We start from the raw sequence: 26937 nt of genomic DNA, 5'->3' as shown, positions 1-26937 counted from the left end.
TACACCTGAAACTAATATGTTGTGCATCAATTATACCTTGATTTAAAAAATATATATGAAAAAGGAAGATACTCTTAATGGAGACCAATTACCTATGAGAATATTTGTCTACCCAGGGATTGATCAAACCTGGTATCTTATGTCTCCTGCATTGGCAGGTAAGTTCTTTACCACTAGAACCACCTGTGAAGTCCTATAATATTTATACAGATCAATATGAAAAACAAACTACGATCAAATATATCCTTCATTTAGCAAAATTTTCTCTGAGCTTGACACTTGGCATGTTTCCTGGGTCCTCACCTACCAGTGGGCTTCCCTGATGGCTCAGTAGTAAAGAATCCACCTGCAATGCAGGAGATACAGTTTCAAACCTTGGGTCAGGAAGATCCCCCAGGAAGAAATGGAAACTCGCTCCAGTATTCTTGCCTGAAAAAACCCGATGGACCAAAGGAGCCTGGTGGGCTATATTCCAAAGGGTCACAAAAAGTCAGACACATCTGAGCACGTATGCAGGCACCTACCCCACTCTTAGCCCCAGGTGGTTTATAAAAGTTAGCCAATTTTAAAACCTGAAACCAAGTTTGGGATCTTGCTTCTAAATGAACTCTTTGATTTGTGAAAAAAGTGCACAAAGGTGTCTCTGAAAAACACACAGTTTTCCTTGATTCACACTCTTACAATATTCCTGATGCCAGATGAGTGGATTTGTTCCCACACCCACAATTCTCCCACACCAGCTGGATGGTTTCTAATTCAATTCATTTCTGACACTAAACAGATTTATCACAGACCCCACCAGGTTGCCCCCTACTCCAGATCAGATGCTGGTCACAAGCAGTGAGTCCCCAGGTTGGTACCACTTATGTCCTTCTTGGCTAAAATTAGAGGTTCCCACCACCTTCTCCATGGGTTATGTAATTTGCTAAAGCAGCTCATGGAACTCAGGAAAACAGTTGACTTACTATTGCTGATTTATTACAGAGGATATTTTAATGGATACAAATGAACAGGAGAGAAGAGACACAGAAGGTGAGATCTGGTAGAGTCCTGAGCAAAGGAGCTTCTGTCCTATAGAGTTGGAGAGCATCAACCTCCCAGCCTGTAGACCTGTTCGCCAACCTGGAAATTTCTCTGAACCCTGCACTTTTAGGGGGTTTTTTAAAATGAGGGTTTGATTATTTATTAACTCAATTGCCAGCCCCTCTCCCAAAGTGGGAATTGAATGTGAAAGTCCCAAGTTTCTGATCATGGCTTGGTCTTTCTGGTGACCAGCCGCAATTCAGGAATTTATCCAAAGTCACCTCATTAGGACAAAAGGCACTCTTATCACAAGGAACTTACAAGCAATTTAGGAGCTCTGTGTCAGAAATTAGGAGCAGAAGCCAATGGATATTTATTTCCTATTATTTCGCAAAATGTTTGTCCTGCTGTCAATGTCAGCAGTGCCTGCCTTACTCATTCACTCTCTTTCCTTTTTGTTTCACAAATTATTTTACAGCTCATCACAAGGAAAACTGAAGACACTGGAGGAACAGCTATAATAAATTACAAGAAATTCCACAATACACTTAAGGTTCCCTGTCCTCGTGTGTCCCTCCCCCAGAGCACTACCAGTGGGTGGTCTTAAGGAAGATCTGCAGGACCACTCCCCTCAGGGAGCCTGCCAACAATCCCCTTTCCTGCTATGGAATGAGGAGGGGGATGGTCATACTTGTTCTATTGACACTGCTGAGAACAGGAATTTAAAAGTGACTTGTTACCTCTAAAAACCTCTATTGAGATGCAAGGAATTGGTATTTGGTTTCCAAAGCAGGTTTCACTAGTAGGAGGGAAAAATGTGTTGATATTCTCTGTCAACATGACCCTGTCAGTCATCTTCCTCATTAAAAATGACTGAGTTGACTTTGACCTCTAACTTGAACTCCTGTGGGATTGGACAGCGTTGCTGTGTTTCCCAGTGTATTCCTGCTGGGAATACTCAGGAGGAGTTAACTCAGGTTAACTCAGCCACAAAAGAAACTTTAAAAAAAATTATTTATTTTTTAATTGAAGGATAATTGCTTTACAGAATTTTATTGTTTTCTATCAAACCTCAACATGAATCAGCCATACATGTACATTTGTCCCCTCTGTCTTGAACCTCGCTCCCATCTCCCTCTCCACCCCAACTCTCTAGGTTGATATATAGCCCCTGTTTGAGTTCCCTGAAACGTATAGCAAATTCCCATAACTAAAACATGGAAGCAACCTAGATGTCTATCGACAGATGAATGGATAAAGAAGTTATGGTACATATACACAAAAGAAACTTTCAAGGTTCACTTTTGGCAAGCTGACAGACCAAATGGAAGTCATGCATCCTTTTCCACCACAGCTGGAGAATAATCATAAACATGAATCTTTATAATGGGGCCAGTGCATTAGAACAAGGAGCTGAGATGCTTGGGCAGTGCTGAAGTGACCTTGAGGAGGCCATCTGAACTCTGTCAGGCTGAATTTGTCACCTAATAAAAAAGTGGGGTGAACAATATTAGTCCTGCCTATTTCAGGATTGTTGTGAAGATTAAACAAGGTCTGTAAAAACACTTGGCAAAGTATAAAGTGGATGATAGAAGTGAAATACTATCAGTTACTTATTATTATATAACTGAATTACTAATTAGAAAAGAAATTGAGTTGAAACTAAATCAAAAATGTGTTTCTCATATCATAAAAGACAATGTTTGGGGAGATTATAAAATAACAGTACTAATAAACCATGGTTTAAATGTATTATCTCATTTACTGCTTATAAAACAAAGCTCCCAAGATTAGGGAGAAAGTTCCCACTTCTATTCTTCAAATTTGAGATCAGAAATATCTTTAATATTTCAATGAGCAAATAATCATGGAAAAATGACTATAGCTGGGTCACTTTAACCCATCTTGGACATCAAGGTGTCTGCCTTTGAACAGTTCAGAACTTAAATGAGGAATGAGAACATATACCCAAGAGAGCAATTAATGTATATGGTGGTGGTGGTGGTGGTGGTTTAGTTGCTAAGTCATGACCGAATGTACTGTAACCTGCCAGGCTCCTCTGTCCATGAGATTTCCCAGGAGAGAATACTGGAGTGGGTTGCCGCTTCCTTCTCCAGGGAACGTTCCTGACCTAGGGGTTGAATTGGCATCTCGAACCCATGTCTCATGCATTGCAGGCAGATTCTTTACTGCTGTGCTCCCAGGGGACCCCAGTTAATGTATATAGGCAGCAATAAATTATATAATGTGAACAAAAATTACCTCAGAAATTGAGAGGGAGAGATCTCTGTGAGCTGGGAAATTTAGAGTTTTGATAAGGCAATGTGACTTTTATCAGATCTTGAAGCACACATCATACACACTTGGACATACATAGACTCCTAGGCGACCACTGCCCACAAGGAGAACAGTATATGAGCAAAGGTAATGGGTGAAAAATCATGGGTGCATTTGAAAAATGCATCTGTGAATTTAGAGTGAGTGGCTGGAGTCAAGGAAGCATGAAGTGGCCAAAGGAAAACAGGGTTGGGTTACAGGTGTTCCCAGATGTGAATTGTCTTCATCAATAACTCCCTCTGGGGATCCTCCATTCCCAATTTCAGCTCCATCCCAGTCATCACTCCTGCCTCTTTTGCAATGACACCCCAAGGGAGTCCCAGTTTGCACATATACCATCTCAAGTTAGGAAATGACCTCTAGGGAAGACACCTCAAAAGAGGAATATTCTAAGATAATACTTGTGTCAGAGACTTTTTCCAATCATAATTAAATATCTTTTGGTTTAGGACATGCCTGTTCTTGACTTAAATAACACTATTATGCTTAGAATCAGAATGCTATTTTCTTAGAGTGTCCCTCTCTCTTCCAAGGTTAAAAATAAAAATAATCACCCTTAGTTTAGTATTTAAAATAAAACTTTTAGAGCCCAGTAACATTGAGAAAAGAAGCAAAGCAAAAGTTTTGCTTACTTCAATGCTGCTATCTTAAAACCTGTTTTGGTGCTTTTGTAATAATGATGTTTAGTTATTTCATCAAGCAGCTTTGGGCAATACAATAATTTTTTTCTATGAAGAACTTATAATGTCAAAGGGAGAAATCAACCATGGTTTAAAAATAATCTTTTTTTGTTTTCTGAGAACTATAAAACCGTCAATTTACTCATGGATTTATCAGTTTATTCGTGGATTACGTAAATCTTAAGATTCTTTTTAGCCAATAAACTTAAATTCTTTTATGGAACTAAATTGGAACTAAAACCGCTGCTGCTGCTGCTGCTAAGTCACTTCAGTCATGTCCGACTCTGTGCGACCCCAGAGATGGCAGCCTTCCAGGCTCCCCCATCCCTGGGACTCTCCAGGCAAGAACACTGGAGTGGGCTGCCATTTCCTTCTCCAATGCATGAGAGTGAAAGTGAAAGTGAAGTCGCTCAGTCGTGTCCGACTATTCGAGACCCCATGGACTGCAGCCCACCAGGCTCCTCCGTCCATGGGATTTTCCAGGCAAGAGTACTGGAGTGGGGTGCCATTTCCTTCTCCAGGAACTAAAACTATTGGAATCTAAATGTATTTGCACTCCATGTTGTATTAATTTAAATGAGGGAAACAGTAAAAGAGAAAAGGAAAAAGGACAAGACAATGAGAGGTGAAGAGAAACACAGAGAGTAAAGAGAAAGATTGATGGAGGAAATATCCCCTCAATACGTTTACAGAATAAGTAAATGTTTTCAGAGAGTCTCCTCTGTGACTGGACCAATGCTAAAAAGGAAGAAGGAAAGAATAAAACAAAATATATATATATATATATTTTTTTTTTTAATAAAATGAAAAAAAAAAAAAAGGAGAAGCCATATGGTTTCTGGACCAGAGGGAGTCAGGTGACGTGCTGTTCTCTAAGGCTGGGCTGTCTGAGGTCCTTCTGTCCCTTCAACATCTTGATGAGTTAAAACATGCGGTCCATTGGTCTCCCAAAGCATTGTTAAACCTTCACCATCATTAAACCTTCACAGACTCCTCTCAAAATGGAATAATCCCAACAAATAAAAGTGTCCTGAAGGTTGTAGCAGCTCTTGTCAGGTCCACACTCACATGGGGGATATTTGCCAAGATTCAGATGAATGAGAGCTGGGGCCACATTTGGCCCATGGGCTGGAGACTTGCCAGAGCCAAAGTAATCCAGTATGTTTCTCCAGCAAATATTATGCTGTATGTGATCGTGTCCTGAGTTCAGAGTTCCATGTAGTGAAAAATGATCATAATCAAAAGCTACATATTCATGGATGCCAACCTGTTTAGATTCCTAAAAGATACATTAAATGAAAAGTGTTCAATTATTCAATATAATTGGAATATATAATTATTCAAATACATAATTGGTGCCTGTTATAAAATCCAACAGACTCAATTTACTAAAATTAGTACTTAAATGATTTTTAAACTACAGAACTAGTTCAACATATGCTAAAGACAGACTCTGAAGACTTATTGGATTTTCAGTGTTTCTTTCAGCTAAAGAGGTTTTCTGGTTTCTTCTATGAACAGACTTTCTGGATTGTTAACACTATTTTGCTCTTTCAGTTTCTTCAGACTCAGAGGACTTTTTTCCCCTCTCTCCCTTCCCCCTCCATCTTCTCCTTCTGTCTTGCATGCTCTCTCTCTCTGCTTTTCTCATACATGCATGCACATATTCTCCTCTATTTCTGTAGTTTTCTGTTAGCAGTGGCTTCTGAAAGGTAAAGGAAACATGTCTGAGAATGCAAACCAGAGAAAGAGGAAATATATTCTGCTTTGAAATATTGGAGAAAATTTTTACAAAGCTGAAACCTTCTGATTTAGCAAAAGTATAAATTTCACATCATTTATCATTTAGACCTTTAAGCTAAAATGAGAAAAAGGATTGTGTAGATTTAAAAAATATATTTTCTTAGAGCTTATTTTATTTATTTATTTTACTGGAACTACAAAATCTTTCTTTATATAAATTATGTTCAATAATATGCTGTATCATGAAACATGGTTTTCCTGTTATTTTAAGATCAAATGTTTTCTAGAGAAAAGTATTTTTGGTTTCATACTGAAAATCAATCTCTTATTGACTCAATGGAAAGAAATGTATTCTACAGATACTATTGTTGGGACTGCAGCTATTTCACTTTTCTGTTATACATTAAGAATTTGAAGTTTTGGCAAGATTTTTTGACAAGACAAATTCCCATAGAAATTGTATAATGTGGGATCTCTATAACAAAATAAAACTCAACTAGCGGCCCCTGGTTTGTCTCCTGCCAATCTGTCTTAAGGGCTTCCCTGACGGCTCAGCAGGTAAGGAATCTGCCTGCAATGCAGGAGACACAGGAGACTCAGGTTTGATCCCTGGGTTGGGAAGATCCCCTGGAGGAGAAAATGGTAACCCACTCCAGTATTCTGGCTTGAAAAATCCCATGGACAGAGGAGCCTGGTGGCCAAAGTCCATGGGGTTGCAAAAGAGCCAGACACTGCTGAGCGACTAAACATGTAACACAACCTGTCTTTAAAATCGTCATGAAAACAAGAACAAGGTATAAAGTTCCTGCCCCATTAGAAGCTAGAAATGTGGATTAACATCTACAGGAAGAATTCACCTATTGAAACTGCAGATGGTAGAAGAGCGGGAGTGAGGGAAAACAATATGGCACCTCACATGTCTCTCTGTGAAGTCCCTACCTCATCATTATAGGGACTTTGCTGGGCCAGTGTGGACCATCAGTCTTCTCAAATCTCTTTTTTTAGATAAATGAGCTCTTTAACAAACATAGTAAACCCTTCCCTTCTTAGGACAGCTCTTTCTGTTTAATGTAGGGACTGTAATTTCCAATGATACAATAGAGCCACAGATAGAAGTGCCAGGAGTTGTTCAATATAATTTATCATACTGTATATATACACACACACCCCCACACAACAAGGACTGCGTTAAGAATTCAGGATAATAAGATGATGAAGTCATAGTCTTTGCTATTGAATATAGTGGTTAAATGAACATAATATAAATTACAATATAAAAAGCATCCTATAAGAGGCTCCCAAAGGCCTGCAAGCTAAGGAAGAGTCTTCAGATATTGCAAGCTGACCACTGCAACATCCCTTCTCTTTTTCCTTCTTACTAACATTTTGTTGCTGTTTTTGAGTCATTAAGTCATATCTGACTCTTTCCCACCCCATGAACTGCAGCATGTCAGGCTCCTCTGTCCTCTTCAATCTCCCAATTTTCTCAAATTCATGTCCATTGAGTCAGTGATGCTATCTAACCATCTCACCCTCTGCCACTCCCTTCTCCTTTTACCTTCAATCTCTCTCAGCATCACGGTCTTTTCCAATGAGTTGGTTCTTCACATCAGGTGGTCAAAGTATTGGAGCTTCAGCATCAGTCCTTTCAATGAATATTCATGACTGATTTCCTTTAGGATTGACTGATTTGATCTTGCAGTCCAAGGGATTCTCAAGAGTCTTCAAGAGCATCAGTAGTTTGGTGCCCAGCCTTCTTTATGGTCCAACTTGCATCTGAACATGACTATTGGAAAAAAACAGCTTTGACTATATGGTCCTTTATTGGTAAAGTGATGTTTAGCTTAGTTGAGTTTAGTAACATAGCCCTGCTTTTCAATAGTTCACGTTTCCACATGGAATGAAAGACTGCTGCTGCTGCTGCTGCTGCTGCTGCTAAGTCGCTTCAGTCGTGTCCGACTCTGTGCGACCCCATAGACGGCAGCCCACCAGGCTCCCCCGTCCCTGGGATTCTCCAGGCAAGAACACTGGAGTGGGTTGCCATTTCCTTCTCCAATGCATGAAATGAAAATAAAAGTGAAGCTGCTCAGTCCGACTCTTAGCGACCCCATGGAATGCAGCCTACCTCTGCAGGCTCTTCTATCCGCAGGATTTTCCAGGCAAGAGTACTGGAGTGGGTTGCCATTGCCTTCTCTGGGAATGAAAGACTACATCTCCTATATTCTCTGTGTAGCTTGAGTCCTGGTTGACGCAACAAATCTACCTGGCCAGTCTGGAAAATCAAATTTCCAGAAATCTTTTATGCGAGAAAGATTTTTTCTTTTCCACCCTTAACGTGGGAGTTTAGCAGGTAAACCTAAATATGATATAAGGGCTAGTCAGAGGTGGAGAAAAGGAAGAAAGTGCTGCTTTAAAGATAGAAGCAAGAGATGGGAGACCTCCAGGAACAGTGAACTCTGCTATTGTGGTTTTTTTGTACCCTACTTCTCATAAAGGAAGACCTAAAATCACAGAGCAACTGCTCCTCATTCTAAAAGAACCACAGGAGATAAATGAAACCCTGGCCTAATATATTTAAGAGAAAGATCAGCATATTAATACATCAACCAGCATTCCAGTATGAAAAGAACTAACACAAGTGAGGGGGTCCCATGAAAAAGCACCAGTTGTTTACATGACTGCTGGAAAAACCATAGCTTTGACTCTATAGACCTTTGTCAACAAAGTGATGTCTCTGCTTTTTAATATGCTGTCTAGGTTTGTCATAGTCTTCCTTCCAAGAAGCAAGCATCTTTTAATTTTGTGGCTGCAGTCACCGTCTACAGTGATTTTGGAGCCCAAGAAAATAAAATCTGTTGCTGCTTCCACTTTTATTTATTATTATTATATTTTTTCTTTCATTATCTTTGCATTTTGATTCATAGTTAGAAAGTCTTTCCTTGCGTTAAAGAAAAAATCATCCATACTGTCTTCTAGTGCTTCTGTGCTTTCAGCCTTTACTTTTCAATCTCTAATCCATTTGCAGTTTATCTTATGTTCAGTGTGAGATATAGACCTGAGTTTCTCTTTTTTTCAAGTTGCTCTCCTATTTTCAAGTCTCTCCCTCCTAACTCTGTTTAATCAGTTCACACCACTGCTTGATCTGTCCCCCTAAAGCCTAGCTTCCCTCACATGCCTCTCTTGCTCAATGGCCACAAATAACTTCTTGTCACCTTCTTGTCATCTTTGGACTTCTTTTCATTCTTTGAACTTCTTGTCATCAAGTCCAAAGGCTTCATGCTAAAAAATTAAAGCACTCTGTAATATGTACCATTGGACATATCCAGTCCATCTCCATAATCCGAGCATGTAATGACTTTTTGGTCTTTTAAACTTTCAGTTCAGTTCAGTTCAGTTCAGTTCAGTCTCTCAGTCATGTCCGACTGTTTGCAACCCCATGGACTGCAGCTCACCAGGCCTCCCTGTCCATCACCAACTCCCAAAGCTTACCCAAACTCATATCCATTGAGTTGGTGATGCCATCCAACCATCTCATCCTCTGTCATTCCCTTCTCTTGCCCTCAATCTTTCCCAGCATCAGGGTCTTTTCAAATGAGTCAGCTCTTCACATCAGGTGGCCAAAGTATTGGAGTTTCAGCTTCAACATCAGTCCTTCCAAGACTGATCTCTTTTAGGACGGACTGGTTGGATCTCCTTGCTGTCCAAGGGCCTCTCAAGAGTCTTCCCCAACATCACAGTTCAAAAGCATCAGTTCTTCAGCACTCAGCTTTCTTCACAGTCCAACTCTCACATCCATACATGACCACTGGAAAAACCATAGCCTTGACTAGACAGACCTTTGTTGGCAAAGTAATGTCTCTGCTTTTTAATATGCTGTCTAGGTTGGTCATAACTTTCCTTCCAAGGAGTAAGTGTCTTTTAATTTCATGGCTGTAGTCACTATAGTGATTTTGGAGCACAGAAAAATAAAAGTCAGCCACTGTTTCCACTGTTTCCCCATCTATTTGCCATGAAGTGATGGGACCGGATGCCATGATCTTACTTTTCTGAATGTTAAGCTTTAAGCCAACTTTTTCACTCTCTTCTTTCACTTTCATCAAGAGGCTCTTCACTTTCTGCCATAAGGGTAGTGTCATCTGCATGTCTGAGGTTATTGATATTTCTCCCAGCAATCTTGATTCCAGCTTGTGCTTCATCCAGCCCAGCGTTTCTTATGATATATTCTGCATATAAGTTAAATAAGCAGGGTGACAATATACAGCCTTGACGTACTCCTTTTCCTGTTTGGAACCAGTCTGTTGTTCCATGTCCAGTTCTAACTGTTGCTTCCTGACTTATATACAGGTTTCTCAAGAGGCAGGTCAGGTGGTCTGGGATTCCCATCTCTTTCACAATTTTCCACAGTTTATTGTGATCCACACTCAAAGGCTTTAGCATAGTCAATAAAGCAGAAATAGATGTTTTCTGGAACTCTCTTGCTTTTTCGATGATCCAGCAGATGTTGGCAATTTGATCTCTGGTTCCTCTTCCCTTTAAACTTTAAGAGCTAAAATCTATGTAAATAGATATATGAATTGCTATATGAGCTATATATTTTTAAATTTTATTGTATATAAACTATTAGTAAAGTTTTTAAAATATATAAATATATATCCCTTATTGTGCCTATCATATTTGTTTTTACATTGATTATAATGACTGAGTTATAAGTTCTTTTCTCCTAGAAAGATGTTATTTTACAAAGTACTCTGTTCAAACCATGATCCATTTAGAATCCAGAAGGTCCATCCTGGGAAAGTTGTACAAACCACATGTCTCTAGTTTATAAGAAAATAGAGTTGTGTTTAATATTTTAATTTGGGGGGTTGGTCCCTCTATGTATCTGTTTAATTCACTAGAGACTTCACTGTTACATTTGGCAATGGTTGTAAAATTATAATTCTGAACCATCCTTAACGTAGCTGTGTTGTAGGGTTTCAGATTTGTTTCTGAAAAACTTCAACAGCAAAAAAACTTAAGGTAAAAATTGCACAACTTAAAAATAAGGAAATGACAAAAGAACTCTGCTATAGGGAAGTCAACATGGTTCCTTACTAAATATTTCTTGAGCTCCCGCTCGTGTGAACGTCGCAGTAGCCCATAATGATGTAAGCTTCGATCTTCCTCAAAAACACGCAACCGAGCTTCTCCTGGGAAAACTGCTGGGTATCACTGAGCCGTGTCACGTTGTTCTGTCGACAACTTTCTGTATATGATACTGCCCAGTATGGTCATGTGACTTCCTGAGGAACTGGTTATTAACCATATCAAACAGAAAAATAACACTGGCAGATGTGAGATGAAAAAAATGTGTAATTATTATTAGCGTAGTTTTGGAAGAGAAGCTTTTTCACTCTCTGAGCTTTCCAGAACAGGAAAAAAAAAATACTATCTACAGTTCTGGAGTTTCCGTTTTCTTCCACTGGCTTACTCGTAAGTGTGCCATGTGCTTAGTCGCTCGGTCGTGTCCGACTCTTTGCGACCCCATGTGTTGCAGCCCGCCAGGCTCCTCTGTCCGTGGGGACTCTCCAGGCAAGAATACGGGAGTGGGTTGCCATGCCCTCCTCCAGGGGATCTTCTGGACCCAGGGATCGAACGCAGGTCTCCCGCATTGCAGGCGGATCTTTTACAGACTGAGCCACCACGGCAGTGGAAACGCCTCATTATTTTAGCCTATTTTTCTTCATTGTTCTCCAGTGTACATATTCACTTCATAAGTTTTTGTTAGCAGTTGCCCTGCTACTTAGTGCCTTTCTCTTGAAGTATTTGCTTTTCAAATACCTTCCTGTGTCATCCTCCCAGGTCATATTAAGTGGCGCTAGTGGTAAAGAATCTGCCTGCCGATGTAGGGGACACAAGAGATGCCGATTCGATCCCTGGGACTGGAAGATCCCCTGGAGGAGGGCATGGCAACGTGCTCCAGTATTCTTGCCTGAAAACTCCCACGGACAGAGGAGCCTGGAGGGCTACAGTCCATGAGGCTGTAAAGAGTTGGACACGGTTGAGTGAGTCTATACAAAATGTCCTTTATCTAGCCCTGTGCTTGGCCCCTATATATTTGGATTCATCAGCTTGATTCTGGAGTTAGCTGTTTTATCCGATCCCACAAAATAAAACTTTTCAGTTTTTAATGGAGTTTAGTGTTTACTCTCATTCGTTTGCTAGGTTTATGTGCTTTAGGTATGGATTCTAAAATCTAGTACCATTATATTGACGGGCTCTAGCTAATTTCCGGCATATGTACTTGGGAATATGCACAGGTGCGTGTAATTACTTACCTAGTTTCAGCTAATATCGTTAGTATTGATATTGTCATTGTGGTATTGTCATTTTTCTTTTCTTAAATCTTTCACTTTCTTTACCCAAATGGAGACAGTATGCTGGCCCCATAATGAATGGTCATTAGATAGTAATCTGAAATTAGCTGTATGTAGCCCTGCTGCTGCTACTGCTGCTAAGTCGCTTCAGTCGTGTCTGATTCTGTGTGACCCCATAGATGGCAGCCCACCAGGCTCCCCCGTCCCTGGGATTCTCTAGGCAAGAACACTGGAGTGGGTTGCCATTTCCTTCTTCAATGCGTGAAAGTGAAGTCGCTCAGTCATGTCTGACTCTTAGCAACCCCATGGACTGCAGCCTACCAGGCTCTTCCATCCATGGTATTTTCCAGGCAAGAGTACTGGAGTAGGGTGCCGTTGCCTTCTCCAGTAAGGCCTTAGTATTGTAATGACGTTTAAATAAATCTTCTAATGAATAACTTCTCATATATGTAGTAACTAAATGATTACAATTTTCTAATTGCAACTTTTCAATTTCTTTAAAGTATTGTGGGTAATTATTCTACGAATGAGACTGTTTCAAATACCATACCTCTTTCCTGAATTCTAACTTCTCTACCTGTTGACACTGCTTTCTAGATGTTCCTCAGGCCCTTTAGTGCTTCCCTGGTGGCTCAGATGGTAAAGAATCTGCCTACAATGCAAGAGACCTGGGTTGGATCCCTGGGTCAGGAATATCCTCTGCAGAAGGGAACAACAACCCACTCCAGTATTCTTGCCTGGAGAATCCCATGGACAGAAGAGCCTGGTAGGCTACAGTCCATGGGGTCACAAACAGCTGGATACGACCGACTGATTGACACTTTCACTTAAAGTTTTGGGCTTCCCTGGTGGCTCAGATGGTAAAGAATCCACCTACAATTGGGAGACCGGGGTTCAATCACTGGGTTGGGAAGATCCCCTGGAGAAGGGAACAGATACCCACTCCAGTATTCTGACCTAGAGAATTCCATGGACAGAGAAGCCTGGCAGGCTACAGTCCTTGGGGTTGCAAAGAGTCACAACTGAGTGACTTTCACTTTCAGGCCCCTTAAGTTCAACACATGGAAATACTCACTCATTACTGTCCCTGATAACATTCTCCTCCTGGGTCTTTTACCCAGTGGCTCAGTTTAGAGATCTAAGAATCCCCTGAAGTCTCTCTCTCCCGTCCTTCCATTGCTCCCTTCAACTTTACCTCCTAAGTGTATCTTAGATTTGTTTCCTCTTTATCCAGAAATTAACTGATTTATTGCTTTGTGGGGTCTTGCTTCTGCTCTCTCTCCTGTCTAAGAACAACAGTTTAGGCACTCTTCTTGTTACTGCATCCAACTGTCAGAATGTAAAGTTATAGAATGAAGAAACAGTGCACAGATCAGTGTTTATATGCAAGCAAAAGGCAAAATAAGAGAACAGGATGAGGATAACCGCTTGTTAGGAGCATTCAGGCTGGTTTGAGGGTGCTTGTAGGCTGTGCCGGGTTTGTGTTTATATGATCCTATAAAATGAAGGGCTGGCATAATGAATTCGAGAAGAATTTAGATAAAAATGATGTGTAGATTTTCACTTTACCTCAAAGATCATTACCCAGCAGTAGATATGATTGTATTTTGTAAATAAAGGTCCATTCACTCAGAGTAAACTCAGGATACAGACTTGAAAGTTAAAACATTCACCAAATAGTGTTCAAATTTATTTTATGTTACCTGAAGTTTTAAAATGGAAGGCACTTAGAAACCATAGTACACAAGCACTAGAAAATAGTGTCTAGTAACTTATTTAAGCTCAGTCATATTTTATAGAATTTCAGAAAGCAAAAGAACTTAGTAAATATTCAGGAACCATTTTGTGAATACTGAAGGGAATGTCACCTCAGCAAATAATAGCTGCAAAAGAAACATGGGAATCATGTATAATGTAGAAGACGTTCCAAAAGAAGAAAATTACTTCAAATAAAAATGGAATTTGTGCACTAATTGATTCAATATATATAGCACATCAATTCTTCAGCGCTCAGCCTTCTTCACAGTCCAACTCTCACATCCACACATGGCCACTGGAAAAACCATAGCCTCGACTAGATGGACCTTTGTTGGCAAAGTAATGTCTCTGCTTTTGAATATACTGTCTAGGTCGGTCATAACTTTCCTTCCAAGGAGTAAGCATCTTTTAATTTCATGGCTGCAACCACCATCTGCACTGATTTTGGACTGTGATTTTTTTTTTACTCTTTATTTTTTATTATTATTTTTTTTTACTTTACAATACTGTATTAGTTTTGCCATACATTGACTTGAATCTGCCACAGGTGTATATGAGTTCCCAACCCTGAACCCCCCTCCCACCACCCTCCCCATATCATCTCTCTGGGTCATCCCAGTGCACCAGCCCCAAGCATCCTGTATCCTGTATCTAACCAAGACTGGCGATTCGTTTCTTACATGATAGTATACATGTTTCAATGCCATTCTCCCAAATCATCCCACCCTCTCCCTCTCCCATAGAGTCCAAAAGACTGTTCTATACATCTGTGTCTCTTTTGCTGTCCCACATACAGGGTTATCATTACCATCTTTCTAAATTCCATATATATGTGTTAGTATCCTGTATTGGTGTTTTTCTTTCTGGCTTACTTCACTCTGTATAATTGGCTCCAGTTTCATCCACCTCATTAGAACTGATTCAAATGGATTCTTTTTAATGGCTAGTAATACTCCATTGTGTATATGTACCACAGCTTTCTTATCCATTCGTCTGCTGATGGACATCTAGGTTGCTTCCATGTCCTGGCTATCATAAACAGTGCTGCGATGAACATTGGGGTACACATGTCTCTTTCAATTCTGGTTTCCTTGGTGTGTATGCCCAGCAGTGGGATTGCTGGGTCATAAGGCAGTTCTATTTGCAGTTTTTTAAGGAATCTCCACACTGTTCTCCATAGTGGCTGTACTAGTTTGCATTCCCACAAACAGTGTAAGGGGGTTCCCCTTTCTCCACATCCTCTCCAGCATTTATTGCTTGTAGACTTTTGGATCGCAGCCATTCTGACTGGTGTGAAATGGTACCTCATTGTGGTCTTGATTTGCATTTCTCGGATAATGAGTGATGTTGAGCATCTTTTCATGTGTTTGTTAGCCATCTGTATGTCTTCTTTGGAGAAATGTCTATTTAGTTCTTTGGCCCATTTTTTGATTGGGTCATTTATTGGACTGTGATTTTGAACTGTGGTGTTGGAGAAGACTCTTGAGAGTCCCTTGGACTGCAAGGAGGTACAACCAGTCCATCCTAAAGGAGATCAGTCCTGGGTGTTCATTGGAAGGACTGATGCTAAAGCTGAAACTCCAATACTTTGGCCACCTCATGCAAAGAGCTGACTCGGAAAAGACTCTGATGCTGGGAGCGACTTGGGGCAGGAGGAGAAGGGGATGACAGAGGATGAGATGGCTGGATGGCATCACCGACTTGATGGACATGAGTTTGAGTGAAGTCCAGGAGTTGGTGATGGACAGGGAGGCCTGGTGTGCTGCGATTCATGGGGTTGCAAAGAGTCGGACACAACTGAGTGACTGAACTGAACTGAATATAGCACATGCCACTAACCTAATATCCTTAGTTTTCGTCCTGAAAACCTAAGGTCAGGAGGAGTGACTTCCAGATCCATCTCTCTGAGTCAGGTTTTGTTGTTTTGCACCCAAAACAGCAACAAAATATAAAAAATAAAAAATCTCAGTGGCTTACAACCACAAACATGGATGCCTTGCTCACGAGTCTGTGGGTCATGTGTGGCTCTTCTGGGCTCAGCTGGGCCCAGGTTCAAGCCTGCTGCACGTGGCTCTCACTCTGGCTAAGGAGTGGGGAAGCCAAGCCACACCACACAAGACATTTAAAGCCTCTCCTGGAATGCGGCACATGCTACTTCTGGTCACATTTTATTGGTCAAGAGGCAAAAATCAGTGCAGCAGAGAAATACACTCACTATGAGAGGTTCTGCCAAGTCACATGGCAAAATGTGGAACTGAGTGCATAATCCTTTTGCAGACAGTGGAATAATTGGGAATGCTAATCTGATGTACCATAATATCTCTCATATGCGTCTTTTTGGTCTGGCCATGTATGCGTGGCCAGGAGTCTCTCAGTTTCACTCGGGTACAAGAATCAGGTTTACTTTCTTCTGCCATCAGCCTGACTGTGTACTTAGTTGCTCCGCACCATGACATGACTTCTTAATCTCTCAGTTTGTTCTATTCAAGATGTGCATGGCACAGATTTCATCTAGTGATCTTTGCAGTTCAGACAGATTGCTCCCTTCCCTGAAAAGCCACTGAACTTCTTGTCTGAACTTTTCATTTGGAGTTTTACCTAACTTTTCAATATATCTAGTGCTCTCTTTAAAATACAATTTTCCTAAGAATACAGTTTTTAGTTGCCAGTCATTTTCTCTCAGAATTTGAATGCTATTGCATCTATTCTGACTTCCATCATTGTTGCTGAGAAGTCCATTAGCATTCTAGTTTTCCCTGTGTAGCTCATCTGCTTTTTCTCTCCGCTTTATTTTAAAGCTTTCTCTGTATATTCGATATTACCCAATTTTAATGCCAAATGTCCAGATGTGGATTTATTTTTATCTGCACTGCCTACTAGAGATCGTTCTTCCTATATCTACAAATTTTATATTTTATCATTTCTAGAAAATTCTCAGTCATCACCTCCCTAAATGTTCTCCTTTATTCTCACGACTTGTTCTTTCTGGGACTCTAGCTGCATGTTGAAACTTTTCATGCTTTCCTCTGAAGCTATTAATTGCTTTAGTTTTGTTCATTCTCTGTTTATCTGTACTAAATTCTGGATAATTTCTTTACCTCTTTATTCCAGTCTACAACTTTTTTTTTCCTCAACTACGTCTTAATGACTACCTTTACCCGTACGTTGAGTTCTTAAGTTCCACAAATATGTTGTTTGTTTCTAAAAATTCTGTTTCTTTTGAATGGTTTCTTATTTGTTACTTATTTTTGTGATTCTGTGTGTTTCTTTCTTTAAACATTTTATATTCCACAACTGATCATTTCAATATATGAAGCTCTTGGGGTTCTGAATCTGTTGCTTTTATTTGTGCTGTTACCTGAGTGTGCTTGGTTGATCGTTGATAGTGAGCCAGTATTTGGTTGACGTTAATCTGGGTAAACCCCAAGGAACTAAACTGAGGATTTTTTCTACAGAGTTCGTGTTTCTATTGCGCGGTGCTGGAGGGTGACTCTTTGGCAGTGCGTGGCTTAGTCCTCTGGGGAGGCTGAGGCTGAGCGCTGAGACCTTGCCATTCCCCCAGTTTAAAAGCTGATCTTTTAGTTGGCATCTGCATTTGTTTGTAGGCATATCTTGCCTTTTATGTTTGTTTACTGTTCTGCATTGCCATTTCAGCATTTTTGCTTTTGTCTTGTGTTTTTCCTTTAGGCTTCATTCTTCTTATTTATAACACTGCAGAAATGCAATGAAAATTGTTTTCGTGCAAGAGCTTTTATTTTCAAGCAAGAAGGCTTTTCAGAGAGTATCTAATCTACCCTCCTGCTGGGAGTGGTTGTCTCTGTGATATTTTTTTACTCTGGGTTTATAGCTATGCTCCTATTCACTGAGCTTGCCAAGAGCTTGAAATTCCCAGATAAATGGAGCATGACTTAAATTATTTTAAATGTAAAGTATTAGAGTGAGAATACATAACTGAGACTTCCCTTCTCAAAACGGAGCCTATATGAGGACTGGTTTGCTCAACTCACGGACATTCTATGCTAATGAGGTTGTGTGATTCAGTTAGGTTTGTTCTGCCTACAGAGTAACAAGTAGGTCTGTTACCACTGCTGAAAGGTTACTCAAAATATCAGTCTTATTGAATGACGAGTTAATGATGTATCTCATGAAGAAGGGCTAACGTAATTATAATCCTAATCATAATTATAGCTGAATATCTAAGGTTTTGGAACTTCCCCAGTGGCTCAGTGGTGAAGAATCTGCCTGTAGCACCGGAACCGCAGGAGACGTGGGTTCGATCCCTCGGTTGGGAAGATTACCTAAAAGATGGCATGGCAACCCACTCCAGTATTCTTGTCCTGTTTGACTCTTTTGCGACCTCATGGACTGTAGTCAGCCAGGCTCCTCTGTCCATGGGATTTCCCAGGTAAGAATTCTGGAGTGGATTGCCATTTCCTTCTCCAGGGGGTCTTCTCAACAGGGATTGGACCCACATCTCCTGAATTGGCAGGTGAATTCTTTACCACTGAGCCACCTGGGAAGTCCAGGTAATTGTCCTGTTAGTGAATTCCCTTGAATTAGCCAGAATTACATTGAATTGAGCTATTTATTAAGTACTATATTTATATGAGGGGCTTCCCTGGTGGCTTATGAGCTTTTATACTATTATTGCCAAAAATGTGAGTGCTACCCACAGGAGACTTTCATGAAGGAATAAGTTGATTCAGGCAAGGATCAATAAAATACACTTGTGCAAGTTTGACTTTAACATCCCGGGATGAATCAGTTTATACAAGTCTTCCTCTCTGCATGAAGCACTGTCTGGAGCTTCTGTACCAACTGTGTCTCCAAGGAAAGAGTCAACCCGTTCACCTTTATTTAAACCCCTATATTATATCCTTGTGTACATTTCAACCATTTGAGTTTCAGTGCAAGATACTGGATGCTCATACTAGGTAAATCAAAGTTAAAACTTATTAAATGAAATATCTTTCAATACTTGCACTTTCAGCCTTTAGAAACCAATAATGAGCCTAAGACGTTCTTAACTATTATTTATAATTATGGAGTTCGGAATTATTTATGTTAATATAAGAAAGATTGAAAAGCTTAACACAAAAGGATGATGATTCAATGTTTTAACAATTTAAATCTATTTCTAAGGCTTAATATTCAAGAAGAATTCAAAATTAAGTGCTTTGAAATCTTGACATTTCTTCTGTCTCCAAAAATTGTGTTTTCATGAAATATACATTTAAAACCTCAAATAAACTTGTGATGGACAATTCATGGTATTTAACTGCACTTAAAAATTTATGCTTAACGTTTCAATACCAGACACTAGCACCCCTCATTTTGACAGTAGAACACAAAATATAGGGGAAATTCATCACTCTGAATTTTTTAATGAAAACTAAGGCAAATTTTATGTAAAAAGACCTCAAAATTCGGGAAGAAAAAGGGTGCTTGAAACGAAAGAAAAAAACCTTGAACTATTTCTTTTCATCATTTCCTTTATTCTTGCTGCTCTCTCTTTTGGTTTGAAAAATAAGATGAGAATACAGCTAAATGTATCTGGAAGGAGTCTTGGAGAATTTAGCTCACTTCTTAAAAGAGAAAAGAACTAACTGCATTATGTGATAAATGAAATATTTTCTAGTTGAAATTCCCTTTGAATCTTTATTCTGTCAAAGGCTGGAATGAAAGAAAGAACAATGAAAACCCATTTCTTATGATTTGTGATGATGTAGCCAGTCATCACAAGATAGTTTCTCAGTGTTGTTGTGACAGAATTCATAGCAACATATAAGAGTATCATTCCCTTAGAAAATCCTTTGTCCAAATCACAACTACGAAATGTTTAGTATGTCTACATAGACATTTCTCAGAATTTCTTAGACGACGAAATTCTACAATGTCCTTTTGTAGACTCTTTATCATTAGACTAGGATCAACTGAATTCTATGACCAAAGTCCCTTTCTCTAACTTACACTGACTATGCTGCTTTAAAAGCTGCTTTCAGGATGTAAGAACTGAATTATAATTATTTTCTAGTAGATGTGAAACACAGGATTGAAAGCAAGAATAAAAGTGTCCATTTTTTAAAAAAGGAACATAATTATAGAGGAAGTAAATGAAGTTTAAAATATTGTGTGAATGTCTTACAGTTAGTAACTATTAAACACAGGGCCATATATCTTAGTTATTACTATCTTTCTGTATGCCATTTGAAAACATTTAAGTGCATTTGAATGGAAGCAGGTATTCTTCATATATTTGCCAGTGAGTAGCTTTTTGTTATTTGTTTATTGAATGAAAAATATGCTTGCAAAGAGTTTCGTCACCTGTTCAGTGTAAATCTATTTCCTTTCCTATTGGAGAATTTCTATATATGATGGATTTAAATTAAGAGCAAATCTGTGTTCACTTTGGCAGCATATATACTAAATAAGGAGCAAATTGTGCTACATGCTTTAATGGGAAACTTTTTTAGAGTGATTTTTTAAAAATGTTTTTTATAATACCAGAGTTTTATGTATGTCTCTCTGTACATACTATAATGAATTAATGATCAAGAAAACAACTGTAGATTTGAAATAAAATGAAACCAAAAAAAAAAAAAAAGAATGAAAAAGATAGGCTGCATAGTGACAAAGACCGTCTCCTTTCGTGCCAGTAAAGTTCTAGCTGTGAGCATGCTCAGACACAGGGGAGGCACCGAAGTTAGTATATCAGAACTCCTTCTGAGGTATAAGGAGCATACGTCTAATAACTCAGTTGCTGTGAACCCATTGTTACGTTTCTGGTATTAAGTGTCTCTTCAGCCGCAGATTGATTGCAATGTTCCTTCTACTTCATTTCATCGTTCTGATGGATGTCAAAGGTAAGGCTGCTGCTTTCTCGCTTAATGAGTGCAATTCCAAAAGAACAGAATATTTCTACTTAGTTCTATCATATTTATAATACACTCACTGCAGTGTTTGATGAGCAGACCTCCAGTTTACATTGTCATTGTCACTAGTTACTTGTAGTCTCATCCTAGCAGTTTCTAGATGCAATAGATTTTTCGTGGAAACTTGCCTTTTAAATGTGGTTAAAACTGTAGACAAGGTAGCTTAAAAGAAAACAATGATGAAGAAATCAATGATAATGGAGAAATTTTTTTAGTATTTGAAAAAATGTACGACACATTCATAAATTAAAATTTTGACTTATGAAATTTCAACCTGTTGAAATCTGTTCATAAATTTTATATAGTTGTTATATTTCATTATTGCTATATTTCATTATTAACATAATTAAATATTGCTATATTTAATTGCTATATTTAATAATATATTGCTATATTTCATTATTAACATAATTAAACTGGAAACTGCAAAACCAAAGACAAATCTAAAATCAATATTTCTCCCTAAGAGCAAATCTAGATAAAAGAAAATAAATGAACCAAAGCTACCTATTAGGATAATTCTCCTTTCTGTTTTTAATTTTTAAACATTTCATTTTAGCCAAACTGCTCACTTTCAAGTTGGTGGCATTTTTATTGTATAGCTGAGGAAAAAAACAAAATTCAATCTTTACCTGGTTTTAAAGAAAAATATAGACTTGTTTTGCTGTGAGCTTGTACACTTCTAAGTAAATAATCTATTCATCATACCCAAGGCATGTGGGTTTATTATTAGTCTTATTAAGGATGTTTTTAGGTTCATAGGCTTTCTTAGAAACTTTTAATAAACCTCTGAGAATGAAGTTAAAATTCAAAATTATATTTCTTTTCTGAGAAATTTGTTTTAGGTTAACATTTTTTTTATTTTATTAAATGAATTCAACTGCATATTTTAAATATTGAAATAAAATACAGTATTTATGAGCAGTTATTTAAGAATATCTACAGATAAAAGATTTTTAATATTTAAATTTTAGCTTGACTTTGGAATACTAAAACTTTTTTCAAATTATTTAAAAATATTTTAATACATGTAGCATGAGTTTGTCATATTTTAATCTTTCTTACATGAAAACTTAAGTGTTATCTAAGGAGAAACATTATGTGAACTCATTTTGCATGAAATACAGTTGTAGAAAGCAGTCTACTTCTTGATTTAAGGTCTTCTTCATTCAGAAGTTAATGCTCTATGCACATTTGTAATTTCAACTTTTTATGATCTTTAAGAATAGACAGTTTAAAATAGGTTCTTGTATTCAACACATGTCATAAAAGTTATCTATGCCCTTAAAAATTCTTTAATGTACAGATATGTAACTATGGTTAACCAATTTTACTAAAATACTTGCTTATCGTAATGCATCTAAATTGATTTGCCTTGGAAAAGCAAAATCTTTTGTCTATTACCAAAGTAATGTTTTTGAGATTTACCACAATGTAATGTTGTTCTTTAAAAAAGAAAGAAAAATTTAAACAGATGATTTTTTTCTAAGTAAATGCCATATTTAAAATCCATAGTACCAATCTAATAAATATTTATTAATTATAATTCTCTGGAAATTTATCTTGTCTAATTTTATATTACTTTTAAACCCTTTATATTTAAAATCATTTACTTTCAAAGTTAGATATGTTAATGCTTTGATATCTTACTCCTGCTTGTAAAAATAATTTGGTATATATATCAGCAAAATCTTTCTTTTCCATAATAAAATTATAATTGTTAGTTAAAATTACACAGTTAAAGCAATAAAGTTGTTTATAATAAACAAAGGAAAGTCATTTAGAATTATAGGAGTAAAAATTGCTTTTTAAATTTAAATGAATATTTGTGATAGATTCTAAGACCAGATCTAAATAAAAGGAAAAGTTAATAATTGTATGATTTGTCTTTCCTCTTCCGGCCATAATCACCCTTGTGTGCCTAAAGAATGAATGATATGGCTATCTTAAGCTACCAACATTAGTTAATCAGTCAAGATAACCGATCTTATCATCACTTTCTTCATGTATTTTATCATCAGTTTATTTACTTGTATTGTTAACCAGCTTCAAACTCCTTCCCCATAAAAATTTTATGGGCTAATTATGAACAATATTACAAACTAAAAACATGGGCTGGGAAATTGAAAGCGTGAAGTACTGAGAATGCTACTTGATAACTACCAGTTGCTACTTATTCAAATAATTTGTAACCTTGAAAATGGCAGTCATCAAAAGCAGAGCTAGAGCTTTGACGTGAACAGTATTTGACTGCCCCCTAATGGACCAATTCAAATCTCAGCCCTGTCCTTTCTAAGTCCTGTCAGCTCAGCCCTTGAGAAAAGGGCTGAGACTGTGTCTTAAGAAAAGGTTTATGAACTAAATCTTAATTTCACACAATTACATCCATGCTGCCACTAGCTGTGAAAAGCAGTTATACTGTGGGCCAGTCATACTGAGAGGCTGCAGCAGCACTGCTAATGAAAACTCACCTGCTTCAGGGCTGAATGAAGCCCACTGTGAGGGAAGAGGAAAAATAGCAGAAACCCAGAAGTGAAGGTCATTGGAGATATCTCTAAAGGCACTACCTAAAATACATCTCACAACAGATGTTATTCATTTGTTCATCTTACCGTGACCCAGTGTAGTAAAACAGTTTTAAGGATTCTCACTTGAAATGACAAAATTGGCTGTCACCTGAATTTTAAAGACAAAAATTGGGATGTTGTTTTCCAGTAAGCTGATATGAAAAATGGCACATTTCATCCTAAGACACTGTGACTTGAATAAAATTCAGTTAACTAAGGATAGTTTCTGTGTACACAGTTATATGATGATAAATAAGAAATCATAAGAAATAATAGTGGAAAATTTACACAAGATTTACACAAAATTTACATCATAGTGGGAAAGAAAAGAGAATTCATAGTGGAATTAGCAGAAGCATTTTTAAATGCTCCATTCACATGCATCCATCCCTCATCCCTATAATTCTAGATGTTCAGTAGCATAGAAAAAAAATAAGTTTGCAATAAATGTTCTCATCAGTGGCATATCACTTTAATTTTTTTCCCCCCTCAAGGAAGTTCTGTGTGAATAGAATATGTGTTTGATAAGGGGAAGATGTTTTACATCCCAATTCCCCAGGCATGAATTTTCTTTTCTGAAGGCCTGGACATTTTCATGAAGTTGGGGGGATTTTCCTCCTGCTCATTTCTCCCTTTGAGTGATCTCAGAATGGCATCAGCATAGTTCATTGGAGTGTTCAGTTCTGAGCCGTAAGTTTATATGAGAATCTCAGGGACTTTGCCTTGTGGGTGATCAAGTTCCGAATCTCATGCCCAGTTTGCAGAGATACCACCGCTGCTTTCCTTCCTGGCTAGTATTAAAATCACAGCCTTAGGTGGTCAGCAGAGGTAACTTATCCCCCAGGCATTGTCAGGGGCTGTACCCCAGCAGGTGGCTTCATGCAGGTCCCAGCCTCTGCTGACCGGCTGTGTCCAGCCGCTTCCTCAAGCAGCGTGGAAGCCGGATCTAACTGCTCTTACAGAGCTTAGCTCCTCTCAGCAGCCTTTCCTCTGGTCACCTTCTGTGGAGATTCTCCCTTCGATAAACTAAATGTTTCAGTGAAAAAGCAGAGTTGTCAGTCGGCCCTGTGTCTTCGGAAAAGCGAGTGTGGTGGGGAGCGTAGTTGGGATTTGCTCACAGTAGACCACCTTGACCCAAAGCTCAGAAAAGAAGGTAGTCTTTAATTCTTCTGGTGTTGCTTTAATCAGCGGCTGGACACGGAGGGCATACACAACAGAGATTTGGAATCATCAAGTGCTACAGCAGCGGAAGGGGTTAGGACAGGATTGGCAGCAGAGTGGCGTGGATGCCAGATTTAGGGGTGAGCTGACCTGGGTTCAAGTTACAGCCCTCATCCTCTGCGGTCTTAGACCTTCTGCGTGCCAGACAACCTCGGAGCCTTGGTTGGACATTCACGCAGTTATTAAACTCTCAGAATTATTGAATCATTATCATAAGTCCTGATACACAGATAACCAGTTCTCTCAGCTCGTCTTCCTTCTTCAAGACACAGCTGGCTCTTCCAGTCCTTTATCGTCCCCACGTGTGTTGGAGAAACAGCTTATCCATTTCCACACACACATACTTACCCATGCACACTCCTGGATTCTTACTGAAATTGCTTTGAACCTATACATCAATTTGAGAGAAGAATTAACTCCATTTATTTAGGTCCTTAATATCTATCAATAACTTTACATACTTTGCACAAATGTCTTGCAAATTTTTCTTAGATTTGATGCTGTAGTAAACACTGTTGATGCTATTGTAAAAGGCATTTTAAACAATGCTTCATTTTTCAATTGTTCGTAATTGATATAGAGAGATTAAATTGACTCTACAGAAACCTTTATAAACTTTATAATGCTAATAATGTATCAGTCTGAATTTGTTAATGTTCACACTGATATCATTTGTGAACAGTGACAATTTTATTTCTTCCAGCATGTATATCATTGATTTGCTCACCTTGCTTTACTACATTTGTTAAGTCCTCCAATGCAGACCACCCCCCAACACACACACAAAGTGTTTATTTATTTGGCTATACCAGGTCTTACTTGTGACTTGAGAGATTTTTAGCTGTAGTATGAGAACTCTTAGCATGTGGGATTGAGTTCCTGGACCAGGGATTGAACCTGGGCCCCCTACATTGGGAGCTCGGAGTGTTAGCCACTGGACCACCAGGAAAGTCCCCAGTGTAGTCTTGAAAAGATGCAGTAATAGTGGATATCACTGCCCTGTTCTCAACCTCGAAGTGAACGTCTTCAAAAATTTCCCATTAGGTATATTATATGCTATGGATTTTTATAAATATTCTTAATAAATCAAGTAAGTTACCTTCTATTTTTAGCTTGCATAGTTAAAGTCAGGATCTGATCATTTCCTCTCTGGAGCCTCTGTTGTAAGCAAAGTTAAAGACAAGTGACACACTGGCAGAAAACATTTGTGAGTTATAGAACAGAGGGGCTAACCTCACTAAAGAATTCTGCTCGCATTGCCAGATTCAGTTTTCTCACACACAGTTCCAAACACTGTGTTCCAGCCCACTGCTGTCAGGAATGAAAGTTTCACCCATCCATGAGCAAAAATAAGTTAGTCTTTTGTAAGGCTAAATGTATTCCTTTCAAAGGACTGTCTTTTCTTCTGTGCATATACTCTCTCAGATTTTTAACAATAAAAAACTGTTTTTCTTATAACTATTCTAATAATCATAATTTAGGTTTCTTTAGTGTTCTTGTTTGATAAACTAAAATATTAGTAACTCTTCACAGGTCCCTCTAAATTCTTTAACTGACTTGATCCTGACCTAATGCATATCGGGGACATTCAGGGTATTGATGAAGAAAAAGGAGCCAACACATTAAGGAGATGGGGTGGGACTAGAGGAGGACCATGAGAGAGTATGGAGAAGAAGGAAGTAAAGCAGGACACTGAGACATCACAAAGCCAAGGAAGAAAGGTTTCAACCTGGTGACTGTGGCTGGCTGGGTCAAATGTGGGTGAGAACTAAGCAAAATGAAGACTATAAAATATCTATGGGGTTTAGAAATAAAGAGGACATTAGTGATTCCAGTGGGAAAAATTTCAGTGGAGCAGCACAGCCAAGGCTGAATGCTGTGAACCAAGGAAAGCAAGGGTGGTAAGGAACTGGAAACATTGGCCAGTAGGACTTTTTTGAGAAATTTAACTTTGAAGGGAGAAGAGTGTCTCAGCTCCAGTAGGACTGGGAGTTGGTTAGTTGATTGGTTGGTTGCTTGCTTGCTCAGTTAGTTAGTTGGTTGGTTGATTTGTTTGTTTTGAAGGCTAAGAGGTGATTGAGTAAGACTAATGTTAATGGAAAAGCCAGTGGAGAGACAGGGCTATTGAAAATAGAGGAGAGAAAGGAGATAATGTCAAGAGATACTGAGAGGAGGAGATGAAGTGGAATATAGGGCACAGATGGGGGCTTTGTCTGAGGGCAGGAAGGGAGCCCATCAACCTTTGTGCATCGTAAAGGGCGCATCATCCAGGGCTTAGCCTTGGACCTTGTGGCTTCTACACAGCTCAGCAGTAGCGGTT

The 26937-nt window shown here is 38.6% G+C and overlaps 1 protein-coding gene across 1 annotated transcript in view; it reads left to right on the top strand.

Annotated features, from left to right (window-relative positions):
- Positions 1-20747: 20747 nt before the first annotated feature.
- The window catches only part of RXFP2 (relaxin family peptide receptor 2), a 59853-nt gene continuing 53663 nt past the window's right edge, over positions 20748-26937 (top strand). Inside the window, exon 1 of the mRNA XM_040266720.1 lies at positions 20748-20760. Within this exon, the coding sequence (XP_040122654.1) occupies positions 20748-20760 (13 nt within the window). The remainder of the gene's footprint in view (positions 20761-26937) is intronic.

Source organism: Oryx dammah, unplaced genomic scaffold (genome assembly GCF_014754425.2).
Source record: "Oryx dammah isolate SB20612 unplaced genomic scaffold, SCBI_Odam_1.1 HiC_scaffold_24, whole genome shotgun sequence".
Taxonomy (NCBI): domain Eukaryota; kingdom Metazoa; phylum Chordata; class Mammalia; order Artiodactyla; family Bovidae; genus Oryx; species Oryx dammah.
This window is presented reverse-complemented; position numbering and strand designations above follow the sequence as displayed.